The 26,714-nt window shown below is 60.4% G+C and overlaps 1 protein-coding gene across 1 annotated transcript in view; it reads left to right on the forward strand.

The window, feature by feature from the left end:
• The window catches only part of PTK7 (protein tyrosine kinase 7 (inactive)), a 66,272-nt gene that overhangs the window by 26,079 nt on the left and 13,479 nt on the right, over positions 1–26,714 (forward strand). The window contains exons 2-16 of the mRNA XM_055135362.1: positions 13,168–13,455; positions 14,671–14,773; positions 15,111–15,301; positions 15,390–15,540; positions 16,193–16,341; positions 16,514–16,780; positions 19,873–20,006; positions 20,100–20,235; positions 20,336–20,455; positions 22,281–22,430; positions 22,531–22,681; positions 22,768–22,895; positions 24,039–24,242; positions 24,821–24,976; positions 25,867–26,099. Coding sequence (XP_054991337.1) covers positions 13,168–13,455; positions 14,671–14,773; positions 15,111–15,301; positions 15,390–15,540; positions 16,193–16,341; positions 16,514–16,780; positions 19,873–20,006; positions 20,100–20,235; positions 20,336–20,455; positions 22,281–22,430; positions 22,531–22,681; positions 22,768–22,895; positions 24,039–24,242; positions 24,821–24,976; positions 25,867–26,099 — 2,561 coding nt within the window. The remainder of the gene's footprint in view (positions 1–13,167; positions 13,456–14,670; positions 14,774–15,110; positions 15,302–15,389; positions 15,541–16,192; positions 16,342–16,513; positions 16,781–19,872; positions 20,007–20,099; positions 20,236–20,335; positions 20,456–22,280; positions 22,431–22,530; positions 22,682–22,767; positions 22,896–24,038; positions 24,243–24,820; positions 24,977–25,866; positions 26,100–26,714) is intronic.

Here is a 26,714-nt window from a genome sequence, read left to right on the forward strand (position 1 = left end):
GGTTGCTCCTGGATCTGCACCCAGGAATGACTCCTGGTGGTGCTTGACGGACCAGATGGCACACCGGGGATCGAACCTAGGTCAGCTACGTGCAAGACAAGCTCGCTCCTTGCTGTTTGATAGCTGCGGCCTGCCGCACAGCTCTCTGGGTTTGGGCCCAGCCTGGCCTCTCCGAGGACGTGGATGGTTTGCCCTTGGGTGAGATGCAGAGACTGGGAGCCACACTGCTGGGCCAGGGGTTCTGGAAAAGTTGGGTGGAAATTGCCCTCCTGTCTCCTTGCCCCTGGCTAAGTGGCTCAGCCACCCCCTTTTTTTTCAGATGCCAGGAAGCATAACAGTAGGGTACATTTATCTTGGTGAATAATGGATGAGCCTGAGGAAGGTACTGTACTTTTCCTGGTGAATTATTTACCAGGAGTCTCTAATTTGAGGGTTTTCCGTTATAAATGCTCAGAGGCTGGTACTTGTGCCAGACTTCCTGCCTTGGGCCAGCTGTTACCCTTCCCTGGCTAGTGGGACACAGGGGCAGCCCGTGGGCCCAGGTGCCAGTGACTGCAGGGGAGAGGAGCTTGAGGGAGGAGAGGGGGTGAGGAATCTCCCTGTTAGAGGCTCAGGGCTGAGCTTCCCGGTGGTGTTCTGAGAGGAACAGCGAAGGGTCCCCCGTACAGTCCCCTTCAGAGTGATAGTACAGCAGGCGGGGCATTTGCCTTTTCCGAGGCCAGCCCAGGTTCCATCCCCAGCATCCCCTCTGGTCCCTGAACCCGCCAGGAGTAATTTCTGAGCCCTGAGCACTGCTGGATGAGACCCAAAAACAAATAGGAAAAAGAAGAGTAGCAGGAGAAAGCGGCAGGGGTGCAGGAGAAAGCAGCAGAGGTGCAGAAGAAAGTGATAGGGGTGCAGGAGAAAGTGGCAGGGGTGCAGGAGAAAGTGGCAGGGGTGCAGGGGAAAGTGGCAGGGGTGCAGGAGAAAGCGGCAGGGATGCAGGGGTGCAGGAGAAAGTGGCAGGGGTGCAGGAGAAAGCAGGGGTGCAGAAGAAAACGATAGGGATGCAGGGTGCAGAAGAAAGTGGCAGGGATGCAGGAGAAAGTGGCAGGGATGCAGGGGTGTGGGAGAAAGTGGCAGGGTGCAGGGTGCCCCAGGTGTCCCTGTGCTCCGGCCCCTCCTTGTCCCTTGCTTGCTCTGCCCTGCCGGCTTCCCTCTTTCTGTCAGTGTTCGTGCGTCTCCTCTGTGGTCTCTGCTCTCCTTCCTGTCCCTCAGTCTCCCACTGTCTCTCCAGCTGTTTTTACCATCTGTGGCTCCCCGACATTGTCTGCTGGGCCCCTCTCTCTCCCCTCCGCCCTCTGCCTGACTTTGGAGGTCTGGAGCAGGCACCCCTGCAATGGGACAGCCAGTTCCAGGCCTAAGTGAAGCCAGACCTTGGTGCCTCCCAGACCCCCGACTTCAAGCGCCCCCCGAGCAGGCATGAAATAAACTTCAGGTCTTTGTCATGTCTTTGGCGCTTGCTTCTTCCCTGCGTCAGCCGCCCTGAGGGGCCGTTTCTTCTGCTGCTATTTGTGTGTGTTTTCTGTTTTACAACAGTCGCCCCCAAAGCAGGTTCTCCCCCAGATTTTCAGGCATCTGTCTGTGAGTTGCAAGCTTTGGGGTGCTTTTAAAAATAACATCCGCTAGCGTTTTCTTCATCTGTTGTTATTGATTTGGAGATTGAAATACTTACTTTGCTAAATTTAGCTGAAAGTTTTTTCTAAACAGCTGACTTTGGGGGGACGGGGGTTGTGACTCATTTTGGGACGCAAATGATTCCTAATGCAGTTATGAGATTATGTGGAAAAACTAAAGTTAATTTCGCCTGATGAGAAATTCGTGTTTTAAGCAGTGAGAGGAGATTTTAGGTCAAGTTCAGGCCAAGAGTAAAGGTCAGACGCTAAGGAGGCAGCCCCCCTCCCAAGCCCCCTACCGCCCTTGGGGTCCTCAGGCCACGTAGGGACTTGAGCGCCCCACAAGGAGGTGCTGTGCCTCTTCATGCAGCCCCAGTCACAAGGAGGCAGAGGTGGCTGAGGGAAGTTTTGGGGGCTACCCCCGGGGGGAGTTGGGGAACCTTGGGCAGTGTCGGGAATTGAACCCAGTCCAGCTGCGTTCAGGGCAAGTGCCGTGACCCTTGCACTATTTCCCTAGTGCTGATAGGAGACCCCATCCACTTTTTTTGGGGGGTCACACCCAGCTATGCTCAGGGGTTACTCCTGGCTCATGCACTCAGGAATTACTCCTGGTGGTGCTCAGAGGACCATATGGGATGCTGGGGATCGAACCTGGGTCAGCCAGGTGCAAGGCAAACGCCCTACCCACTGTGCTATCACTCCAGCCCCCAGGAGACCCCATCTGTATAGAAGAATCCCCGCCCCCTCCCAGTCCTCTCCAGGCTACTGGGACTGCCCAGCCCCTTCCTCAGGGGCTTCTTGCCTGTGTGCCCCACCCTGAAGTCCAAGGTCATGAGCACCCCATTGTGGCAAGAAGGGCTGGTTTCTGGAAGCAGCTGTTGGTGTGGCTGGGAGGGGCATGGAGACTCTGGGCCAGTGTCCTGGCCCCCAGCCCGCAGCCAGCCTGGCAGGCTTCTTTGTGTGTCCCCTGCCACCCAGGCGAGTGCCAGTGCCTTCCACGCCCCACAGCGCAAAGAATTGCCTCACATTCCCCAGGCGACCTGCCTAGAGGAGGTAATCAGAGCACTTGCAAGGAAAAATAGAGCCTAGCTGTTTGTTCCTTCAACACCATCAGGTGCCAGAGAGAGAGCACAGTGGAGATGCTGCCTTGCGCGTGGCCGACCCCGGTGTCTTCCCTAGCACTTCACTGATGGCCCCCCAGCACGGAGCTCGAGCGGTGCCAAGTGTGACACAAGTCTCTCTGCTGACTTCTGGGGTTTGGGGGGAGGAAGAAGGGGGTCACAGAGTGTGCATGTGCCCGCATGCGTGCATGTGTGTGCACACATGCCATGGGACCCTGACATACCCAGATGGGGTGGTGGTGGAAGGCGGGGTGTGGGCCCAGCCCTTGATCCCCGCTCAGGACAGCTCTGCCGAGCTGGTCAAAAATAAAATTCACCTGCTGCTTCTTCTCCAGACCCAGCTGCAGGTCCATCTTCGGGGGCTGATGGCCGGATGTGGTCGAAGGCCTGGAGACAGAGTGCCAAAGCGCGCGGGAGATAATGCACAGGCTTAGACTTCAGTTAAAAATACCAGCACGTGGGCGGGCTGCATGGCTGGGTCAAGCGCCTGCAGAGGGGAGAGACTCACCCTCGGCGGCCCAAGTGCACCTGCCAGTGTGCAGCCCGGGACACGGTAACAGATATCACAGAGGGGAGGGGTACAGTGGCAGGGCGTGGCCTTGCATGCAACCAGCCTGGGCTTGATCCCCCCCATGCCCTGTTGGTCCCCTGAGTCCTGTCTCGGATTTGGGGGGGTGGGGCGAGGAAGAAGCTGCTGTGTGTATGTACCCACATGCCTGCATGTGTGTGCACACATGTCGCTGGACCCCACAATACCCAGGTGGAGTGATCCCTGAATTCAGAGCAGGAGTGAGCCCTGAGCATCACAGGGTGTGGTCCTCCCTCCCCCGAATGCACTGTGGGCAGAGTCTTTGCCTTCCATGTGGCTGACCCGGTTCAGTCCCAGCATCCCATAGGGTACCCCAGTCCCTCAGGAGCGATCCCCGAGTGCCGAGCCAAGAGGCAGCCCTGAGCACTGCTGGGTTGGGACCATCCCTGCAGAATAAAAAAAAAAAAATCCCTGTTCATGAAACAGTCTCATATGATTGGATGCCAAGGATGAGCACAGAACTCGGTGTCAGGAGAGGAGAAGCCGCCGGCCCGCCCCGGGATTCAGTCATGGAGCCAGGGGACTGCCTGGCCCCCACCCCAGCTTCCTCTGAAATACAACCCCATGTAGCAAGTTCTCTTGGAGAAATAGGACGTCCTCTCAGGGCTGGAGCAGGAGCAAGGGCGTGGGGCAGGGCCAGGGGAGCTGAGACCCCAGACTCGGCAGGGAGTGACCTGGAGCAGGAAGTAGCCGTGCTCAGCGGGGGGATCTCACTGGGTGGAGTTGGTGCCACTCCGTCCTTGTCACCAGGGCTTAGCGGCCTTGGGGTGTGCACTGGGTGGAGAGCGTCCTCGTGACTGTTAGGGCTGGGGTCTGCTCTGCCCCTTGGGCTGCCAGTGGGGGTGGAGATGGGATGGGGGGAGAAGAAGATTCCCTTGGGAGCCAGAGATGGTTCCGGGGTTATGAAGGGTCGAGGCTCTTGCCTTGAGAGCGGCGTGCCCAAGTGATGTCCTCAGCACTGACCGCATCTGAGCACTGCCAGGGGTGACCCCTGGTGGGCCCCCAAAACAAAAAAGGGCAAAGGTCGTCTGGATCCGTCATCTGGCAGTGTTCAGGGCTTACTCTTGGCTCCCTGCCCAGGGATCCCTCCTGGTGGGGTCTGGGGACCTTTTGGGGTGCCGGGGATTGAATCTCATTCAGCCACATGCAAGGCAAGTGCCCTGCCCACTGCATTACCTTTACGGCCCCAAACTGCAGGGTTTTTTGTTTTTTTTTTCTCTTTGAAGGGGTAGATTTTGGCTTTTAGGTCACATCTGGTGTTGCTCAGGTGTTACTCCTGGCTCTGCACTCAGGAATGATTCCTGGTGGTGCTCAGGGGACCACATGGGATGCCGGCGATCGAACCCAGGTCGGTGTGTGCGAGGCAGATGCCCTACCTGCTGTACTATTGCTCTGTCCCACTTTGTAGATTTGTTGTTACTGTTTTGGGGGTTCCACCTGGCAACGCTCAGGGGTTACTCCTGGCTCTGTGCTCAGGGATCACCCGTGGCAGGGCTCAGAGGACCATATGGATGGCGGGGATCAAACCCAGGTCTGTGCATGCAGGGCAAGTGCCCTACCCACTGGACTATCGCTTGGGTCCCAGTTTTGCAAGTTTTTATTTATTTATTTATTTTTTAATGTCACTGAAAAATGGGTACTTTACAATAAGTCTCTCAATGAGAGATGTTACTGGTGCGCGCTCGAACAAATCGATGAGCAACGGGATGACAGTGACAGTGGGTCATGGGGAGATTCTCCTGAGAGGTGCTCAGGAGGTTCTGGGGGTCACCCTTGGCAGTGCTGAGCCAACCTGGCCGGATAGTTATGTGCTGGAGCTGGTGGTTCTTGGGGGACCCCCTCTAGTTCCTGAGCTCTCCAGCCCCTGTTACAGACTCTGTGGGGGGTGTACCTGGTGTTGCTCACAGCGCTGAGGTCTGGGCGGGGTCCCCTGTGGCCATGCAGGAGACTACCTTTTCAGGGAGGAGCCGGGCCCCCTGCCTAGGGGTGTCCTGAGTCCCCTGGGCCTCGGATCCACGTGCTGGTGCTGCCGTGGGGATTTGCACTTGCCTGCCGGGTGGTGTCGCATCCCAGCCAGGGCTGCACGCGGAACGTGCTCTTGCTGGGGTCCGCACTCCTTTAGTTGGGGTGCTGCATGTCTTGGGTGTGGTGATTAAGAGGGCTGGCACCCCTTGTGGTGCTCGCCATAAGGGGCTTGTGGTGTTGGGGTTGTCGGCAGGGTCACGCCAGGCACTGCGGGCTGCCCGGGGTTTGAACTCTGAGGGCGCCACTGCCAGCGACGCTCGGGGCTCCCTCCTGGTGAGCTCAGGGATGGGATGCTGAGAGTCGAACCCAGGTCAGAGGATTCGCGTTCTTGGCATTATGTTTGCAAGGTGGGCACGGTCAGCCCCTGCAACAGTCCCTGGGGACCTCAGTCTTTTCTTATTACCGTTTTTGGGCCAGATCTGGTGGTGCTCGGAGACCACTTCTGACTTAGTGTTTGGGGGTTCCTGCCCATGGTGCTCGAGGGCCCCCTGGGCTGGACCCAGCCTCCTGCATGCAAAGCCAGGCAACCCTTGGAGCTCTCATCCTGGCTCCTTAACACGTTCCCCCTCCTCTTCTCTGCTCAGAGCTTACTCCTGGCTCTGTGCTCAGGGATCATTCCTGCCAGGCTCGAGGACCATATAGGGTACCAGGAATCATCTACGGCCTGCACCAGACCCACTCACTGTGCTCTCTCCGCCCCTCCTGTAGATTCGTTAACTTCCTTCCCCATCGAGGCTTTGAGCTATTTCCTGTGTGGCTCAAGCTCCCTGAAGGGCACAAGGGAGCATCTCCCCTCCTTGAGCTTAGCTGAGTGCCTGTCCCCCTCAAGACAGAGGAAAGGAGGGGGAGGGAGGGAAGGCGGGAGGAGAGGTGCAAGCCAAGAAGTGAGAATGGGACCTGCTTGTTGGCTGGACCCTTTAAAACTCAGCCACCTTTGGGGATGGAAAAGATAGTACAATGGTTAGGACATTTTCCTTGCACGTGGCCAACCTTGGATCCCCAGCCTTCATACGGTCCCCCAAGCATTGTCAGGGATAATTCCTGAGTGCGGAGCTAGGAATAACCCCTGAGCAATGCCGAGTGTGGCCCCAAAACAAAATCAACCCACCCATTTGGGGCTGAGAGATAAGGTGCTTGCCTGGCCCACAGCCAACCTGGGTTCCACTATTATCAGATGTGGTCCCAGAACCAAAACCAACCAGCCACGGGACTCGGAGGGACAGAGAGTGAGTCCTGGTGTCTGGAACTTCCAGTGCTCCCAATGACAGCCCAGACTCACCCTCTCATCTGACAGCTTGGTAGATAACAAAACTGCCCGGGACGAGGGGTGGGGGACGGGACTGGAGCACTCAGAGGCTGAGCACAGGCTCTGCATGCAGGATCCCTAGCACTGGGCCAGGAGTAGCTTCCCGCGCCAGCACCTCCAGATTTGGACCCAGACCCTAAAGTGGAGGCCAAAGCCTCCAGAGGCGAGTGATTTCCAGGGCCACTGTCCCCAGTGGTGGCTGTGCTGAGGCCAGAGCTGCGGCCACCTGCCCCATGCACACTTCCTCTACGTTGGCTTTGATTACTTCTGATTTTGCACTCAGGAATTACTCCTGGCCATGCTTAGGGGACCATATGGGATTCTGGGAATCGAACCTAGGTCGGCCACATGCAAGGCTAACGCCCTACCCGCTGTACTATCATTACAGCCCCAAATTTTTTTCTTTTGGATTTGAGGCCCCTCCCAGTGGTGCTCGGGGCTTACTCCTGGCTCTGCACTCAGGGATCACTCCTGGTGGGCTCAGGGGACTCTAGGGGGTGTTGGGTTGAAGTTGGGTCAGCTGCGTGCAAGGCACATGCCTTCCCCTGTACTGTCTCCCTGGTTTCAGTGTCGGCTGCCTCCTCAGGACTGCAGGCTTCTGAAGCTGAGAGGCATGGCCCAGCCCAGCAGAAAGCTGGTTTAGGGGCCAAGAGGAGGTGGTCATAGGCCCCGGGGGTGATGGGGTAGGGAGTGAATTTTTTTTTCTTGAGTGAGTTGGGGGGCCCACACCTGTTAGTGCTCAGGGGTTACTCTTGGCTCAGCACTCGGGGATCACTTCCAGTGGTGCTCAGGGGAACACTGTGGGATGTCGAGGATCAAACCTGGGTTGGCTGCATGCAAGGCAAGCATCCTCCCCGTCGTACTAGGGCTCCTGCTCCACAGGGAGTGGTATCTTTACTTATTTATTTATTTATTTGTTTGTTTGTTTTTGCTTTTTGGGTCACACCCGTGATGCTCAGGGGTTACTCCTGGCTCTGCACTCAGGAATTACTCCTGGCGGTGCTCGGGAGACCATATGGTATGCTAGGAATCGAACCCAGGTCAACCGCGTGCAAGGCAAATGCCCTCCCCACTGTGCTATGGCTCCAGCCCCATGAGTGGTATCTTAATCCGCATCTCTGGCTGGTGTGTCTCTTCCCCAGCTCGAGTGCATGTATGTCTGGACACTCGGCCCTACTTCTGGCTCTAACTTAGAGGCTGACCTTCCTCTCCCCGCCCCTCACCAGGCCTGCCAGGAGTTGGAGATGGAGGGTGTCTGAGCTGCAGGAGCACCGGCCCACGTGCTCGCTGCTGCCGTAATCCCTGGTGACTCTGTGCTCTAATCCAGATGCAGGCGCCTCTCCAGATCTGCTCGCTCAAATCCCAGAGCAGGGAAGCCTGCTGGGCCGGGGCTGGCCTGCGTCCGCCAGCTTGGAGCTCTCTGCACTGGAGAGAGTGACCCCAGGGCCTTTTGGGGTTTGGGCCCCACACGGTGGTGACCGCAGGGCCTTGGTTCCTGCCGCACGGGGCTGAGTGGGATTCCCAGGTTGAATTGCTCTGGGCTTTGCTTCTTAGGGCCACATCTAGTATCTACTTTTGGCTCTGCATCCGGGATCACTCCTGGCGTTGCTCTGGAGAACATATGAGGTGCTGAGGATTGAACCCGGGTTAGCCTCATGCAGGGCAAAATGCCTTGACCCCTGTCCTGTGTCTCCAGCCCGTTCTGGGGTGCAGAAGCCCTGCACAGAGCCCTCTGTCTCCTGTTTGGTTGCCTCTGTCCGTGTCCCTGCTAATCTGATGAACTAGGGGCCGGGAGCCCGGTTTACACCCACCGGTTGTGGGGACTGATTTCTGCGGCCCGGAGGCTGCCACCTTCTCCCTGACACAAGGTGCTAGGAGAGGGTTCCAAGGGCCGGTGCATGTGCCTTGCCTGCAGGAAGCCCTGGGATTGTTCCCCTGAGCACTGCACCAGGAGTCACCCCTAAAGCACCACTGGGTGTGGGCCCCAAAAGCAGAGACAAGCTTGGGGTGTTCACGTACAGTCGGACGTGTGCGCAGTGAACTGTTGGAGGCCAAGGGTCTGGCACGGACCGTGGGTCCCTTGGGGAAGAGGCCTGGGGGGGGCTCCTGACGCCCCGTGCCTCCTGCATGCTGCCTCAGAGCACCCAGACGGGGGGGGGGGTCTCGAGGCGGCTGTCTCCCGAGCACCTCCGTCCGCGCTGCCCGTCCTGGCTGGGCCCTGAGACTGGCTCCCAGAGAGAGCACTGGAAGTTGGCGGTTTTCAGGGGTGTTCTCTGCGACCCCAGGGGTGTCCCCTTGGTCCCCTGGGAGTTGGGACGTCACCCCTGGGATGCCAGGGCCAGCACACGCCCGAGATACCCAGGGGAGAGATGGGAGTGTCCTGAGCGAGGGGTGCGGCTGGCGGGTCTGCAGGAGGGGAGCAGCGCCGAGGAGGAGGGGACGGGGGTCCTGGAGGAGCTGCAGTTACTTCAGAGCAGGAAGACTTCCCGCTGCTCCCCGTCCCCCATAAAACCGTGTTTACATATGTGTGTGCACACGCGTGCACACATGGGGTCCTGGGCAGCGGCCCAGACGCGGGAAGGCGGGGGGGCAGGGGGTGGGTGTTGGGCTGACGCCAGCCCCCTCAGCTCCCCGGGGCGTGGGCGGGGCGAGTGGCCTGGCCATGTGTGTGCTGGTGGCCGTCGAGGCAGGGAGGTGGGCAGCTTGGGACGTGCCCTCAGTGGTCATGCGCTTCCTTGGGTGCCCATGTGAGCAGATGGCTCTCCTGGACATCCCCTGGACATCGCCGTGGGAACCACCAGGTCCCCCTCCCAGCTCTGCCCCAGGGCCGGAAGGCGGGCAAGGACTCTCCGGACTCCCACCCCCACAGGACGGGTCTGTGAGGGGCAGAGAGGTCTTGGCGGTCCCGGGGGGCCCTCTCAGGTGTTGTGCCTATGGCCCAGGCACAGGGAGAGGTGACTGACCACCTCGAGCGGGTCCCACCCCCCCACCCAGCCATCAGCTCCCTTGGGTTTGGGGGGGCTAGGGGCGTCTGTGCCTGTCTCTCCCGCCCTCCCGTCAGACGGGCACCCCTCGGGCTCTGGGCACTGGCGGGTGTGAGGGTGCCAGTTCCCGGGGCAGCCCCTGGTGGAGGCCTCCCGGCTGAGGGGGGAGGCTGGAGGGGGTGGGGGGGGGCTTGGAGCAGGCCTGCTGGCTGCTGCCCTGCCCCCTCACATCTGAAGGCAGCCCCAGCCAAGTGCTAACCAGGACCTGCTGTGAGCTGACGTCAGGACAGAGGCCCCTGGGGCTGCCTTTGATGTTTCCCAGGCCTGTGGGGGTGCAGGGGTGCTGAGTGGCGGTCTGGGAATGCGGGACCCCGGAGCCCTGCTCCCAGCAGGCTGTCTGGCGGTGGGGTGGGCTGCGCTGTGGCCCTTCGCCTTCTCCCACACTGGGCTATCCCCCCTTCCCCCAGCTCTGTGCTCTGGGGGTGTCTCCTCAGCCTGTGCCTCGCTGGGGGACTCTCAGGATCTGTTGTTTGTTTGATAGGGACACACATGTTCCCTGTTTCTGTCCCTCTCTCTCCCCCACCCCCCTTCTCCTGTTCTCTGTCTCTCTCATCCTCCTCTTCTCTCCCCGCTCCCCTTCTCTCTCTCTCTCCCCTCCCCTTCTCTCTTGTTCACCCCCCCACCCCCCGTACTCAGCCCAGCAATGCGAACTCGATGGTTTGGTGCTCGGGACCATGAGTGCCACGCCTGGTGGTGCGCTGCCCCTGGTGCCTCACTCCAGCCCTTCTTAAATGTCCTTCTGGCGGGAGAGGTGTCCAGGTCAGTGCCCGGAGCCGAGCCCCGCAGGCCTGCACGGGACAGCGTGGCCGTGCATACTCACGTTCTGTGCCAGGAGTTGAGGGACAGTGTCGTTCTTTGTTCAGGGCCACACCTGGTGATGTTCAGAAGGTTACTCTTGGCTCAGTGCTCAGGTCACTGCCGGCAGTGCTCAGGGGACGCACCCATATGGGGAGTCGGGGATCGAACCCGGGTCGGCCTCATGCAAGGCGAGTGCCCTCCCCGCTGTGCCATCGCTCCAGCCCCCCCCAACCCCCCCGTGGGACGTGCTCTTGTTGACTAGTTTTCCTGGAGGGCCGCACCCGGTGGTGCTGGGGAGAGGGGCCATGACTCCAGACTCGGTGTTCAGGGGGTCGGTCACTCCTGGGGGTGCTCAGGGGAGCACGCAGTGCTGGGAGTCTAACCGGATCTAACTGTACTCCAAGCCTGTGCTCGCCCTGCGTGGAGGGTTTGCTCGGATCCAGGCTCTGCACTCACCAGGTTGGCCTTGGTGGGGCCTGAGTGCCTGGCCCGGGCTGTGGGGGTGGGGGTGGGGTGCTTCCGTTCCGTCTGTGCTCCCTGGAGTTCTGGGTCAGGGGTCCCAGGGTCTGCGGGGGCTACAGCCCCAATCTGCGCCCTCTGTCTGGAGAAGCGCTTGGAACAGAGCCAGACCCCTCCCTGGGGGCCAGCCCTGGCCCCACGCTTCCTGGGAGGTCCTGCTAGGTACAGCTGCCGCCCCCCCGAGGGATTTGGGGTGGGGGTGGGTGGGATCTGCCACAGGGCTCGGGGCTCCTGAGTGGGGTTGGGAAGAAGCTGAGCTCGTAGCTGGTTGCCTTGGCTTGACGGCAGATGACTTGTTTGATCTCAGACAAATCCCTTCGTGCCTGGGGGCCTCAGTTTACCCAGACGTACTCGGGTTGGATGGAAGTTGCTGGGCGGGGCGGGGCAGGGGGTGCAGCATGGGCAGGGCCCTGGGCTGTGGGGCGCCGGGTGCCTGGGGGTGCTCAGTCCCCAGAGCCATTGTTGGCCTGCACTGGAACTCCTACCCCCCCCAGGGTGTGTGTGGGGCGGCTTGACCACCCTGTACCTACTACCGGGACCCTCTGACCACGCTGGGATGTAGATGCAGGGCGGGGGCTCCCTACTGCTGCCGCTATGGGGGGGACCCTGGTTCTTGGGCCCCAATGCCACATGCAGACACCTGGGTGCACGGCCCACCCCTTGGGGCCGGGATTTCTTGGGGTGTTTGGAAAGGGCTAGAGGCCTGGGGCCTCACCCTCCTCTGCCTCCTGTCCTTGCCAGGCCCCCGTGGGCCAGAGGCTGATGTGCTTTGTGGTGGGTGCTGTTTCTCCCCCCAGGAGGGGGACGCCCTGCCTGCACCTACCCTGGCGGGAGGCTGGGGCTGCTGGCACCGGGCGCAGGCACCCGTGTGGCCAGAACAAAGGCCGCGTCATTCCTGCTCACGGTGGTCACCATGCCACCCGCCCCGCCCCACCCTGCCCTGCCCTCCCAGCTACCTGTCACTCAGCCCAGCTTCTCCACCCTTTGTTCGCTCCTTGGGGTGCAGGCCCCCCCCCCCAGCTCGGCCAGAGCCAACCCCTGGTGCAGATCAGGTGCCAGCCTGGGAGCTTGGCTCGCCCCAGACACGCCGGGGTCCTCAGGACAGAGTTGGCTCTGGGCGGCCTGGCATGTCTCTGAAAGCTGTGGGGACAGTACGGCCGGCGAGCACCGACCTTGAGTTGATCCCTGACCTCTCGTACGGTCCCCTGAGCACCGCCAGGAGGGATCCCTGAGTGCAGAGGCAGGAGTCAGCCCTGAGCACTGCCTGGTGTGACCCCAACATGTCAAAAAGGGTCAAGGAGAAGGGAAAGCTTGATTCCTGTGCTAGGGGACACTGGCTGCCCCTGGCCTGGGCAGTGGGGATGGGGCAGTAGGGTCTGGTGACTCTCAAGGCTTTTTTTATTGCGGGGGGGGGGCGCACACCTGGCGATGCTCAGGGGTTAGTCCTGGCTCTGCACTCAGGAATTACTCCTGGGGGGCCTGGGGAGCCATGTGAGGCGCCGGGGATCGAACCCGAGTCAGTGTGTTGAGGACACTGCACAGTTGCTCTGCTCCTTCCCCTCCTTGGCTTGTGGCCACATCTGCACTCTCCAGGAGCACCAGTGCAGGGATCATTCCACAGTGCTCAGACTTACCTGCAAATGTGGCTCCATGTCCTGGATTGTGGCGATGGGGGGGTAAGGGTCCCGGGGCCATGACCTGCTGCCGACTCAGACCTTTCATGGTCTGCCGTGGGCGTGCAAAGCCCCCTCCCCTAGAGAGCCCGCGTGCCCAAGCCCCAGGGGGCTGCCTGTGCCTAGCTTGCACCTGGTGTGCACTTGGTGGAGGGGAGGCCTCGGTGGCGCTCAGAGGCAGCCTGGCTCTGTGCTTAGGAATAGTGTCAGAGGGCCCCTGTGCGGTGACAGGGATTTCAGCCTAGATCACGTGGGAGTTCCCAGGCCCATCAATGTCGCAACCGTCTGCCCGGCCCAGGCGCGAGCCAGCGTTCCTGGGTCTGTCCAGTGGCTGCTGACGCGCAGCGCCCCCTAGCGTCAGGGGGCCTTCCGCGCGGGGCGCGCCCTCCTGGCCACCCGGCCCGCCCCTGACCCGGTGCCCGCGTCCCCGCTTGCAGGCGCGCACGCCTCCATCGTCTTCATCAAGGAGCCGTCCTCGCAGGATGCCTTGCAGGGGCGCCGGGCACTGCTCCGCTGCGAGGTGGAGGCGCCGGGCCCCGTGCACGTGTCCTGGCTGCTGGACGGGGCCCCGGTCCGCGACACGGAGCGCCGCTTCGCGCAGGGCAGCAGCCTGAGCTTCACCGCCGTGGACCGCCTGCAGGACTCGGGGACCTTCCAGTGCGTGGCTCGGGATAACAGCACCGGAGAGGAGGCCCGCAGCGCCAACGCCACCTTCAACATCAAGTGTGAGGGCCCGCCCCCGCCCCCGCCCCCCCTGCCAGTCTTCCTGTCCACCCCAGGGCCTCATGTAGGCCCCGCTGGTGCTCTGCTGTGGATTCCAGCCCTGGCCCTCTCGGATTTATTCTTTTTTTTTTTTTTTCCTTTTGGGTCACACCCAGCGATGCACAGGGGTTACTCCTGCTCTGCACTCGGGAATTACTCCTGGTGGTGCTCAGGGGACCGTATGGGATGCTGGGAATTGAACCCGAGTCCACCGCGGGCAGAGCAAACGCCCTACCCGCTGTGCTATCACTCCTGCCAGGCTCAGTGAGCCAGATGTGTTGCCGCGGATTAAAAATGGGTCAGTCGTGTGCAAGCCTTCCTCACTGCACTCTCTCTCTTAGCCCCCAGAGGCCTATTTTTTCCAGAAGTTTCTTTGCTTTCTTCAAGCTTATTTAATTATTTTATTTGCGAAGTGGGGAGCTATTCCTGGTAGTGGTCAGGGGTCAGTCCCAACACTTGGGACCATATGTGGTGCCAGGGATTTGAACCAGGGTCTTGGATACACCTCTGCATGCATGTTAAGTGCATATCCCTCCTGCGCTCTCTCTCCAGCCCAATTAAAAGAAAAAAAATTTCACAGTACCTGGGATAAAACCTGGCTATTTCCTTGGCCCTTTCTTTCAAATCATTTTTCCTTGTTTTACTTATGGCACACCTTATTCCTGGCTCTCTGTTCAGGAATCATTCTTCTTTTTTTTTCTTTTCTGTTTGGATCATACCTGGCAATACTCAGGTGCTATTCCTGGCTGTGCACTCAGGAATTACTTGTGGTGGTGCTCGGGGGACCAGATGGGATGCGGGGTACCTGCTGTACTTTTTTTTTTTTTGGTTTTTGGGTCACACCCGGCGATGCACAGGGGTTACTCCCGGCTCTTCACTCAGGAATTACCCCTGGCGGTGCTCAGGGGACCATATGGGATGCTGGGATTCGAACCCGGGTCGGCCGCTTGCAAGGCAAACGCCCTACCCGCTGTGCTATCACTCCAGCCCCCCCTCCCCCCCGCTGTACTCTTGCTCCAACCCTCTACCTTCAGCTTTTCTTGAGCCTCTGTGTCTGCCGGGCGCTCTCGGAAAGTTTGCTGGAGCAGAAGGCCACATGCTGGGAGCCCCGTTGGAGCGCTGGGGAGCGGCAGCCTACTTGTCCACGCCCCTCACTCTCTGCTCCCCCACCTCTGTAGGGATCGAGGCGGGACCCGTGGTCCTCAAGCACCCAGCCTCGGTCTCCGAGATCCAGCCCCAGACGCAGGTCACGTTGCGCTGCCACGTGGATGGCCATCCTCGGTAAGGAGTGGCGGGCGGGCAGGGGCTGGAGCAGGCTCTGCATGGGTCGAGATGTTTCTCCTGACCCCAGATGGTCCCGATCCAGGGGCTGCATCCTATAACCTCCCCTGAGGCTACCCTAGGCCAGCCCTGGGGGGACCTGGGTTGGGGTGACGTAGCCTCCGGCGAGTCTAGAATTCCTTCCCGGGTTCTGGACTGTTCCTAGCCTCCCAGTCTCCACTAGCCACTGTGTAAGCACAGGCGGCGCTGACCTCTGGTGGCCCCCACATCTTGCTTCTGACCTCTTGATTGCTTGCCCCACATCTTGCTGCTGCCCCCCCGCCCCGCGACCCTGCAGGCCCACCTACCAGTGGTTCCAAGACGGGGTGCCGGTCTCCGACGGGCAGAGCAACCACACAGTCATCAGCAGGGAGCGGAACCTGACCCTGCGGCCGGTCGGGCCCGAGCACAGCGGCGTCTACTTCTGCTGTGCCCACAACGCCTTCGGCCAGGCCTGCAGCACGCAGAACTTCACCCTGACCGTGGCAGGTGAGCCGGGGCGGAGCAGGAGACTCGGGGCGGAGGGCAGGACTGGTGCCCCCTGGCAACTCCGGTGTCCCTGCCACTCGCCCCGCAGATGAGAGCTTTGCCAGGGTGGTCCTGGCCCCGCAGGACGTGGTGGTGGCGCGGAATGAGGAGGCCATGTTCCACTGTCAGTTCTCCGCCCAGCCCACCCCCAGCCTGCAGTGGGTCTTCGAGGATGAGACTCCCATCAGTAACCGGAGTCGGTAAGGCTCAAGGCTCCGCTGAGGGGCTGAGGGGTTGCGGGAACCCCCTTGCAACTGAGGGCTGGCTGCAGGCTTGGGTCTGTATGCACTGCCATTTGCAGCCAGCAGGTGGCAGTAGAATGTCTTGCCTTTTGGGCCCTGCAAAGGAAGGACGGTCTCCACTCAGTGCAGAGGCGATGTGAGGGAGGGGTGGCTTGGCTCGCCCCCACCACATCCAAGCGTGGAGGCATGCAGGGGACCCGATTAGCAAGGCTCCAAATCGCAAGATTACCACACACACACACGCACACATGCATGTACACACAGACTCTTCCAGAAGGTGCTGGGAGGAGCCAGCCCTTCTCTCAAGGACCTCACAAGACCATCCAACCTTGTGGGTGCCCTGGGTTTGGGGGCTTGGACTCCCCTCCACCCAGACTGCAGCCCTGAGGACCCCCTCCCGGTTTCTCTGCTGACTGCTGAGGGGGGCTGAGGCTCCGTCCAAGGGGGCTCCTGTGTCCTCACCTGCACTCGGGATTGGCCCATCTCTTACTCATACCTGCCCACCGCCTGCCCCCCGAGGCTGGGTCTCACTTCAGCACAGCGCCCTCCCCCACGCCCTGGGCACTGCTCCCTGCTGACCTCACGGCCCCTCGCGCTCTCCCCTCTCTAGCCCCCCGCACCTCCGCAGAGCCACCGTGTTTGCCAACGGCTCTCTGCTGCTCGCCCAGGTCCGGCCGCGCAATGCCGGCGTCTACCGCTGTGTGGGCCAGGGCCTGAGGGGCCCGCCCGTCGTGCTGGAGGCCACGCTGCACCTGGCAGGTGGGCGTGGGCCTGGCGGGGGAAGGAGAAGGCAGTGGGGAGGGAGACACAGGGTCAGCTGGGGTGGGGAAGGGCGGCTGCCACAAAGGGTCAAAGCCTCCCCCTGCAGGAACATCAAGCACCCCGAGACATGCTGAGTGGGGCTCCTTTCCTTTCTGCCCACGCCCCGCAGAGATCGACGACCTGCCCCCCTTCGAGCCACGGGTGTTCACGGCTGGCAGCGAGGAGCGGGTGGCCTGCTCGCCCCCCCATGGTCTGCCAGCACCCCAGGTGTGGTGGGAGCACGCGGGGGCCCGGCTGCCCGCCCACGGCAGAGTCTACCAGCAGGGCCACGAGCTAGTGTTTGCCAGCACCGTCGAGAGCGATGCCGGGGTCTACACCTGCCACGCAGCCAACCTGGCTGGCCAGCGGCGACAGGATGTGAATGTCACAGTGGCCAGTGAGTGTTTCCCAGGGGAGTGGCCCCCAGGAGGTCCTGGGACCCGGGGTTGAGGGCACGGAGACTCCCCTGCTCAGTTCTGCAGCCTGGGGGAGGTGGGCTGCAGGGGGAGGGGTTGGAGGTAGGTGGGCACCAACAGGCACCTGGAGACTGGTCCTGCTCTGGGCCCTGGGCCTGTAGCCACCCTGGGGACCCACTTAAGGCTCCTTGTCCAGAATGGCTTAATAAGTCCCTTCATCCACACTAGAGGGTCAGAAAGAGAAATTAGAAGTAAAGATGTTTCTCGGGGCTGGAGCAGTAGTACAGAAAGAAGGTAAGGCGCTCGATCCCCAGCATCCCATGTGGTCCCCTGAGCACCACCAGGAGCAACTCATGATTGCAGAGCCAGGAGTAAACCCTGAGCCGGGTGTGAACCAAAAACAACGAAACAAAAAAGATGTTTGTCTTTCTGCTTTGGGAAGGTGATGGTAGACAATTAGAGATGGTGGCTTTATTTGTAACACTTGGAAGATTTCTCCCAGTATGGGGCCAGAGAGATCCTCACAGGGAGGGGTTGGGTGCTTGCCTTCTTGGGGCTGACCCAGGTTTGATCCCTGACACCTTAGATGCCCCACGAGCACTGCCGGGAGTCACTCCTGAGCAGTCACTCTTGAGCACAGAGCCAGGGTAAGCCCTGAGCACCCCATACACACAGACAACGCACACATGCGCGCGCACACACACACACACACACACACACACACACACACACACACACACAAAGACTATTCTGTGACTATATTTTGGTTCAGTAAATATATTACTGGTGAAGTAAGGGGGCAAAGCAGATGACTCAGCATGTAGAGATCAGTTTGCTTGTTCTTTTTTCTTCTTCCCTTTTCCCCCGGTGTGTGTGGGGCACACCTGGCTGTGCTCAGGGGCGAATACCTTAACCCTTCTTCTGTCTTTTGGGCTGAAATTTCTTGAGGTTGAAGATACAGTTTCATAAAATGTATTTTTCATACGTTTAAAACATTTTGGCTCTCTTCCTATAACAATTGTCTATTTTAAGGACTTTATTATATAAAAATAGATCTGCATTGCACAAATACAGAGTAATAAAAATACATGAAAAAGTAATTTAGAGGCTAGGGAGTACAGCAGGCTATGTTGCATGCAGCCGGCTTGCATCTTCGGGATTGCATATGGGCCCTCAGCCCTGCCAGCAGTGATCCCTGAGCACAGAAACAGGAGAAAGCCCTCAACACAGTTGGGTGTGGCCCCAAAATATTTAAAAACAAAAACAAAAGAAGACAAATACTTCGAACTATGGCTTATACCAACTAAATTGCCATCATAATTTATTCTCTTTTAAGGGTGTGTGTGTGTGTGTGTGTGTGTGTGGTGGGGGTTGTGGGTGCGGGTGTGTGTGTAGGTGTGTGTCTGTGGTGTATGTGTGGGGGTGTGGTGTGTGGGGTTTGTGGTGTGTGGGGTGTATAGTGTGTGTGTGTGAGGTGTGGTGTGTGTAGGTGTGGGGGGTCTATGGTGTAGGTGTGGGGTTGTGGTGGGGTGTGGGATTTTGTGTATGGGGTGTAGGGTATGTGGGGTGTGGGTGTGGGGGGTCTGGGGTTTGGAGTGTGTGGGGTATGGGGGTATGTGGGGTGTGTATGGGGTGTTTGTGGGGGGTGTGGGGTGGGATGTGTGTGTGGGGTGGGGGTGTGTGGGGTGTGTGAGATGTGTGATATGTGGGGGGTCTGGGGTGTGTGTGTGGGATTTGGAGTGTGGGGTATGGGGTATGCAGTGTGGGATGTCTGTGGGGTGGGGGGGTCTGTGTGTGGGGGTATGGGGTGTATGTGGGGTTTGGAGTGTGTGGGGTATGGGGGTATGTGGGGTGTGTATGGGGTGTCTGTGGGGTGTGGGAGGGTATGTGGTGTGTGTATGGGGTGTCTGGGGGGGTTGTGTGTGTTGCATATAGAGGCCACAGACATAGACATTTATAGGCTGAATTTCATGGCTTCCCAAATTATACATGCAGATACCTCTCTAATCACCAGAGTGATGGGTTTGAGGTGCTGAGGTCAGGAATGGGACCAGATGTGGAATCTTACGTCAGAAAGCCGCAGCAGGGGCCGGAGCAATAGCACAGCGGGGAGGGCGTTTGCCTTGCATGCAGCTGACCCGGGTTCGATCTCCGGCATCCCATATGGTCCCCCAAGCACCACCAGGAGTAATTCCTGAGTGCAGAGCTGGGAGCAACCCCTGAGCATCACTGGGTGTGACCCAAAAAGAAAGAGAGAAAAAAAAAAAAACTGCAGCAGGGATCCCTGGAAAGTCTGGCAGGAGAAAACACACACACACACACACACACACACACACACACACGAAGGTGGAGCACTCCCTGGCTCCCGTTAGTCCAGAGTGGACAGTGTATCCTGTGTAGTTGTGCAGAGATCCGTGAGCGTGTCCTTGCCCTGCCGCTGTGTAGGGGGTCACAGTGCAGCCCCAGGACGCAGCCCTCTGGCCGCCCTCGCTGTGTGTGCACCTTGAGCTCCTTTACTGGTGCCCCCAGAACTGGCAGAGGCTGAGACCCTTGCCTGGCTTGTGGTTCGAGCCCCAGCACCCCTTCGGGTCCCCTCAGCACCACCTGCCGTAGCCTCTGCCCACACACCCCAGTTCTGTTTTGAGGGCTCGAGAGATAGTCCAGTGGCGTTACTTGGGGCCACCACTGTGGCATCTCTGCAGGGGCCCAGCATAGCCAGGGGGCACTCCTGAGCCAGGAGCAGCTTCTGTGAGCACCAACCCCCATGTGGCCCCAGAACGAAAATTATATTTGCCTAAGGTGAAAAAATGACAGGCTTGCTTTCTTTTTCTTTCCATTCTTGGTTTGGGGGCCACCCCTGGTGATGCTCAGAGCTTGCTCCTGGCTCTCCTCTCCTGGATCACTCCGGTGGTGCTCAGGGGTCCATGTGGGGCGCCGAGGGTCAAACCCGGGCCAGCCGCATGCAAGGCACGAGCCCTCCCGCTGTGCTGTCACTCCGGCCTCACAGAGGAGACTTCCTGAGGCTGGCTCCTCGGCATTGCTGTCAGGCTGACTGCTGTCCCTGTCCCCCTAGCTGTGCCCACGTGGCTGAGGCGGCCGCAGGACAGCCAGCTGGAGGAGGGCAAGCCCGGCTACCTGCACTGCCTGACGGAGGCCACCCCCAAGCCCACCGTCGTGTGGTACAGAAACCAGATGCTCATCTCCGAGGTGAGCGGGGCTGTCCTCGGGGCTCCTCTCCCGGTCCATCCCCTCCCCCCCGCCGCTGCCTGAGGCTGAGCCACGTCCACTCCCGTGCTGCAGGACTCGCGCTTCGAGGTCTCCAGGAACGGCACATTGCGCATCAACAGCGTGGAGGTGTATGATGGCACGTGGTACCGCTGCGTGAGCAGCACCCTGGCCGGCAGCATCGAGGCCCAGGCGCGGGTGCAAGTGCTGGGTGAGCGGCCGTGCGCGGGGGCGCCCTGGGGCGGGGCCTGGGCCCTGCTCCTGCTCTCAGCTGCCTCCATGTCCCCCAACTTCTTCCCCGGCTGAAACAGAAAAGCTCAAGTTCACGCCGCCGCCGCGGCCGCAGCAGTGCATGGAGTTCGACAAGGAGGCGACGGTGGCCTGTTCTGCCACCGGCCGGGAGAAGCCCACCATCAAGTGGGTTCGGGCAGGTGGGTACCCAGAGGGCAGGGCCGGAGGGGCAGGCAGGGCCCTGAGCTGAGGGTGTGCGTAGCTGCTCCCCGGCTGCGGGAACTCCGGGGAAGGTGAGATACGTCTTCTGACCTGTGGTTGAGAGGGAGGCCGAAACCCAGGCACCAGAGGGTGGTTGACAGCTGTGGGGCACCAGGGGCCAGGGAGGAGGGGCTGCCGTGCTCCCAGGAGCCCTCCTCCCTGCAGCCCAGAACTGACTTGGGCACCTGGACAAGAAGGGGAGGAGAAGGCACCTTCGCCCCAGCATCTCTGTGTCTCTGGCCTCTTTCTCTGCACATCTTCTATTTACTTGAGGGCCCCAGCCGCTGGCGGAGCTCAGGAGCTACTCCTCGCTCAGTGCTCCGGGGCCAGGCAGAGCTGGGTAGAATCCAGGCCTCATGCATGGCAAAGCTTACACTCGGCTTTGTGCAATCTCTAGATCTTTTAGTCTTTTTTTTTTTTTTTTTTGCGGAGGGTGCTTTTTGGGTGACACCCGGCAGTGCTCAGGGGTCATGCTTGGCTCTGCTCTCAGCAGTCACTCCTGGCAATGCTTGGGGGAGTCATATGGGATACCCGGGGTCAAACCCAGGTTGGCTGGGCACAAGACAAATGAACGCCTTCCCTGCTGTGCTCTCGCTCTGCCCCCCTGGACCTTTTCGTCCTGGTAGAGCGCATTGATGGTGTGTGTTCTCAGACGAGTAGGTCACACTTAACTGCAGAACCAGGACGCAGGGCTGGAGAGACAGGACAGCTCGGAGGGCAGCTCTGGGTTCAAGTCTCAGCATCCCATGCGGTCCTCTCTGGGCCTCACCAGGAGAAATTTCTGAGCTCCTGAGCCCGGAGTAACCCTTGAGCATCGCCAGGTGTAGCCAAAAAATCAGGGGGAAAAAAAGACAGCAGGTAGTGTATTTTATTTTTTGTTTTTTGGGTCATACCCTGTGGTGCTCAGGACTTACTCTTGGCTCTGTGCTCAGGGATCACTCCTGGTAGTGCTCAGGGGTCCATATATAGTGCTGGGGATCAAACTAGGGTTGGCCACATGCAAGGCAAACACTTCCCAGTCAGCTGAACTATCTCTCCAGCCCCTAATTTTAATCCTTTTTAACTTAAAAGAAACCTTAAAATTCTTAAGTATTTCCCAGTGATCTTATGCACAGACATAGGTTAAAATATTTATAGTATGTCAGTGCTTGTGTGTACTATAATATACTCAGATAGTCCCTAAATATTGCAGATCTGCACCGTAACTAGTTCCCCACCCCGCCCCACTTTTCTCCTCTCCCTCCTTTTTCCCCTTTTTATTGCTGCCATAAACATCTTTAAGCCAGAGTTTTTTATGGATTTGGGTTTATTTCCTTTGGGAAAGATTCCCAGAATGGAATTATTATGTATAAAAGGGCATGCACATTTTTGCAGCTCCCGAAGAAGACTGCCAGATTGTTTTTTTGTTTTTCAAAGAGCTGGACCAATTTTTATTTTCCATGGACGCAGTGAGAGAGACTGTACATCCTGACGAGAAAGCCGTTCTCCCCACTGGAGATGCTGGGGGGACCTTTCTTTGGGGGGCAAAGACCAGGACAGGGTTCTGGAAGGAAGGAGGAGAAGGAGTAGGTAGACAGAAGGCCAAGGCGAGGCACTCTCAGAACCCCAGTTTGGCAGAAATGGAATATTCTAGAAGGCTCTAGAAAGAGGAGATGGAAAACTGATTAATGGGGACTTCTGTGCCTGGCTGAGGAGTGTGGACTGGGTTCGTGTGTTGCCGGCCACCTGGCTGTGTCCCCTGATCACCCTTTGTGACCCCTGCAGATGGGAGCAGCCTCCCCGAGTGGGTGACAGACAACGCCGGGACTTTGCACTTCGCCAGGGTGACCCGTGAGGATGCTGGCAACTACACTTGCATCGCCTCCAATGGACTGCAAGGCCAGATCCGCGCCCACGTCCAGCTCACCGTAGCAGGTGCCACGTGGCCGGGCCATGGGAGGAGCCGGTGGGCACCGCGGTGGCAGCCCGACCCGCCAGCCCGGCACTCACCGCCCCTCTCACTCTGCCTGTCTAGTCTTCATCACCTTCAAGGTGAAGCCGGAGCGCACGACCGTGTACCAGGGACACACAGCCCTGCTGCGCTGCGAGGCCCAGGGGGACCCCACGCCCCTCATCCAGTGGAAGGGCAAAGATCGCATCCTAGACCCCACCAAACTGGGACCCAGGTAGGGGCCGCCTGCTCCCTGCGCGCCCTTGCCCCCCCCTCAGGGGCTGGCAGGGCGGGCAACTCAGGGCTCTCTCATCGTGGCAGGATGCACATCTTCCAGAACGGCTCCCTGGTGATCCATGACGTGGCCCCTGAGGACACGGGCCCCTACACGTGCATTGCGGGCAACAGCTGCAATATCGAGCACACGGAGGCGTCCCTCTACGTCGTGGGTACGGGCCAGGGAGGGGCCGGGCCTTGCTCGGCGCTCACTCGGCACCAGAGGCATGCAGACCCCTGGGGCACTGGGGCGGGATTCAGTGCTGGCCTCCCCCCAGCCACTAGCACAGCCCCGGCCGCGAGGCAGGCGTGCGCCCCTGCGCGCACTTCCCCCTGCTTCCTCTGCGGGGCCTTGCTGCTTCCCCTGCCCTTCCTCCTGGGCATCATGTCTGGGGTAGGAGTTAGGGATTCGCTCCCAGGCTGACAATCCTTTCCTTGAGTCCCAGAGGGAATGATGGTCAGGGAAAAGACCTCAGGGAGTAGGCCAGGGTGAGAGTTCACAGATCCAGAGCACCTGAACACCCCTGGGTGTTATCGCTCTGGTGTCCCGTGACCCTTGGCTCCAGCTGTACCTGTTACCAGCCTGAGCACTGACTGACCTTTCGGCCCACACAGCCGTATCAGGTATCTCTGGAAGTGGCCCCGGCTCCCCGAGAGCACTGCTTGAGGGTCTCATACACGAAGACCCCCAGGGGCCTGAGAGACAGTGGAAGGGTAAAGGCACTTGACTTGCAGATGGCCGGCCCAGGTTTCATCCCCGGCACCGCACAGTTCCTGAGTATCTCCAGGAATGGTCCCTGAGCACCACCAGGTGTGCCCTCCTCCCCCAAATAAAAAACACCACCAGCTCGTAGCATTTGGGTGCAGCCTTGCCTGAGACCCATCCCTGCTTCTGCTCCGAGCACTTGCGGTTCACACGGGAGATTCTCAGTCTCCAGTTTAGCAGCAAATTCTTTGTTTGTTTTTGCGCCATATCCAGCAGTGCTCAGGGCTTACTCCTGGCTCTGTGCTCAGGGATCCCGTCTCTGGTGGGGCTTAGGGCAACCCTATGTGGTGCCGGAGATGGAGCCTGGGTTAGCCGCAGTCCAGGCAAGCGGCTGGCCCTCTGTACTCTCTCCCGGCCGTCTCAGGTGCCCAGTCCCAGGCGCCGTTCTCCAGGGCCTGCCTTGCTGTTCCTAGTCATGTGCGCGGTGCGACTGCCGTGGCTCCGCACCAGTGTCTGGGGACCGGACCCACGCGTGTCACACGCCAGGCCTTGGCTCTGCTGTGCTTCTCTGGGCCGCTCCCCGCTCACGGCCCGCCCGTGTGTCTTGCAGACAAGCCCCTTCGGGAGGAGCCGGAGGGTTCGGGCAGTCCGCCCCCCTACAAGATGATCCAGACCATCGGGCTGTCGGTGGGCGCGGCGGTGGCCTACATCATTGCCGTGCTGGGCCTCATGTTCTACTGCAAGAAGCGCTGCAAAGCCAAGCGGCTGCAGAAGCAGCCCGAGGGCGAGGAGCCGGAGATGGAGTGCCTCAACGGTGAGGGGCCCCTGGCGCCGCGCCACGTGCTGGCTGGGGGCGCAGGGGAGCCAGGACCCAAGCCCAGCGCCCCCAGCCTCAGCCTGGCCTCGAGGGGGTGGGGGCGGGGGCCGTTGGCTCCTCCGTGGAGCCTCCTGACCTCCCCCTGCCTTCTCCCACCAGCCCCTGACCTCGGTCAGCCTGTTCACCTGTGTTAGTCTGTTCACCCTAGGGGCCATCGGTGGTTCCCCTGTCCCCTCCTTTGACGGGACCAGGGGTCTCTGCTGGGTCTTCTCTCTTGCCCCAGCTTTTGAGCAGGGTCTGCTCGTGAAGCCTCTCTGGGCTTTGCAAGAGGCGTGGATGGGAAGGCAGAGCCCCCCCCCCACACACACACCCGCCAGCTGGCACGGACAGGGGCGGGTTGGGCGATGGTTGTGTGGATGGTTCCTTTTGGATCATGGCCAGCTGCGTTGATGCAGCACCATACCTTAGGGCTGCAGCCCCCCACCCAGGGCTCTGCCGTGGGGTTTCAGTCCCCAGAGTCAGAGTCAAGGGTTGGGGCAGGGAACTGAGGTCCCAGTCCTGTGTCCTGTTGGCAGGCGGGCCTTTGCAGAACGGGCAGCCCTCGGCGGAGATCCAGGAGGAAGTGGCCTTGACCACCCTGGGCTCCAGCTCAGCGGCCACCAACAAGCGTCACAGCACGAGTGACAAGCTGCACTTCCCACGGACCAGCCTGCAGCCCATCACCACGCTGGGTATGTGGCGGGCCTCGTCCTGCGCTGCCCAGCGAACCTCAGGCCTCAGCCAAGGGCGCTGGGGCGGTTAAGGCTGCTGGCTCGCACTCTCCGGCCTCTGGACCTCGCAAGGCCAAGGGGTGCTTAGGGAAGCGTGTCCCAGGGTGCTGCCCCCCTGGTGTTGTGTGCTGAGGGCAGGTCGGCCCCACCCTGTCAGACCTGAGTCGCCTTACCGGCCATGCTGGCCACACCGCTACCTGGGGGCCTCCCCGTGGCGAGGGGAGCATGTGGGCTGACCCCCCACTTACACAGAGCGTGTGCACCCGCTCTCCGAGCTCCCCGGGCTCCCCTCTTAAAAATACTTTGAATATTAATCTTTTGACTTTTGGGCTATGCCCAGGAGTAAGAACAGGCTTTGCTCCAACTCTGTGCTCAGGGGTCACCCCAGACGGTGTTCGGGTGGCCTTGTGTGGTGCCAGGGAGCAAGCCAGGGTCACTTGTGTACAGGGCGGCCACATGGGGGTGCTGGGATGGAATCCGGGTCGGCCGTGTGCAGGGCAAACGCCCGACACGCTGTACTATCGCTCTGGTCTCCTAGAAACATCTTGTTTTTTTGGGGGCCGTGCCTGGCGGTGCTGGAGTGGGGGCTACTCCCGGGGTCATATTCGGCAGTACCTGGGGGACCACATGGTGCTGGGGCTCAAACCAGGTTGCCCACGTGCGCGTCAGGCCTCTTCACCCCGTATCTCCAGCCCCAGCTATTTTCCAAGTGTAGACGGAAGCGTTTAGTTGTGAAGGCGGGTTTTTCACGCACCACCTCGGGCCCACGCCCGCGCCCCACCAGGAGCCAGGGAGCGTGAGCCCCCCACCCCCACCGCAGGCCACTGACCCGCGCCCGCCCCTGCCCGCAGGCAAGAGTGAGTTTGGGGAGGTGTTCCTGGCCAAGGCGCAGGGCCTGGAGGAGGGCGTGGCCGAGACGCTGGTGCTGGTGAAGAGCCTGCAGAGCCGCGACGAGCAGCAGCAGCTGGACTTCCGCCGAGAGCTGGAGATGTTCGGGAAGCTGAACCACGCCAACGTGGTGCGGCTGCTGGCGCTGTGCCGCGAGGCCGAGCCGCACTACATGGTGCTGGAGTACGTGGACCTGGTACGCGGGGTGGGGCCCCGGCCGTCGCCCTCCTGCCCAGCGCGCACCCCCTCGCCGCCGGGACCCCGGCTTCCCGCAGGGAGGAGTAGCCTTCCCGCGCCATCCTCGCCCCTGTCCCGCCCCGCCTTCTGACCTGGCCGGTCACCTTGTCATCACACTGCCGCCCAGCCCACACCCCCTCCTCCTCCGCTCCCTCTCCCCTCCTCCTTGTGTCTCCACCTCCCCTCCTCATCCCTCCTCACCTTTCCTCTCCTCCTGCTTCCTCCTCTCCTCTCCTCTCCTCTCCTCTCCTCTCCTCTCCTCTCCTCTCCTTTCTTGTAACCTTTCCTCTTCTTTCCCCGCCCCTCTTCACCCTTCCTCTCCTTTCCTTTCTCACCCCTTCTTTCCTCCTGTCCCCTCTTCTCCTCAACCCTCCTCTCCTCACTCCTTCTCTCCTCTCCTGTCTCCTCCCCTCCTCACCCCTCCCCTCCACTGCCTTCCCCTCTTCTCTTCTCTCCCATTTTCTTTCCCTCTCCTCTCCTCTCCTCTCCTCTCCTCTCCTCTCCTCTCCTCTCCTCTCCTCTCCTCTCCTCTCCTCTCCTCTCCTCCCCTCCCCTCCCCTCCCCTCCCCTCCCC

The sequence above is a fragment of the Sorex araneus genome, chromosome 4 (assembly GCF_027595985.1).
Source record: "Sorex araneus isolate mSorAra2 chromosome 4, mSorAra2.pri, whole genome shotgun sequence".
Lineage (NCBI taxonomy): Eukaryota > Metazoa > Chordata > Mammalia > Eulipotyphla > Soricidae > Sorex > Sorex araneus.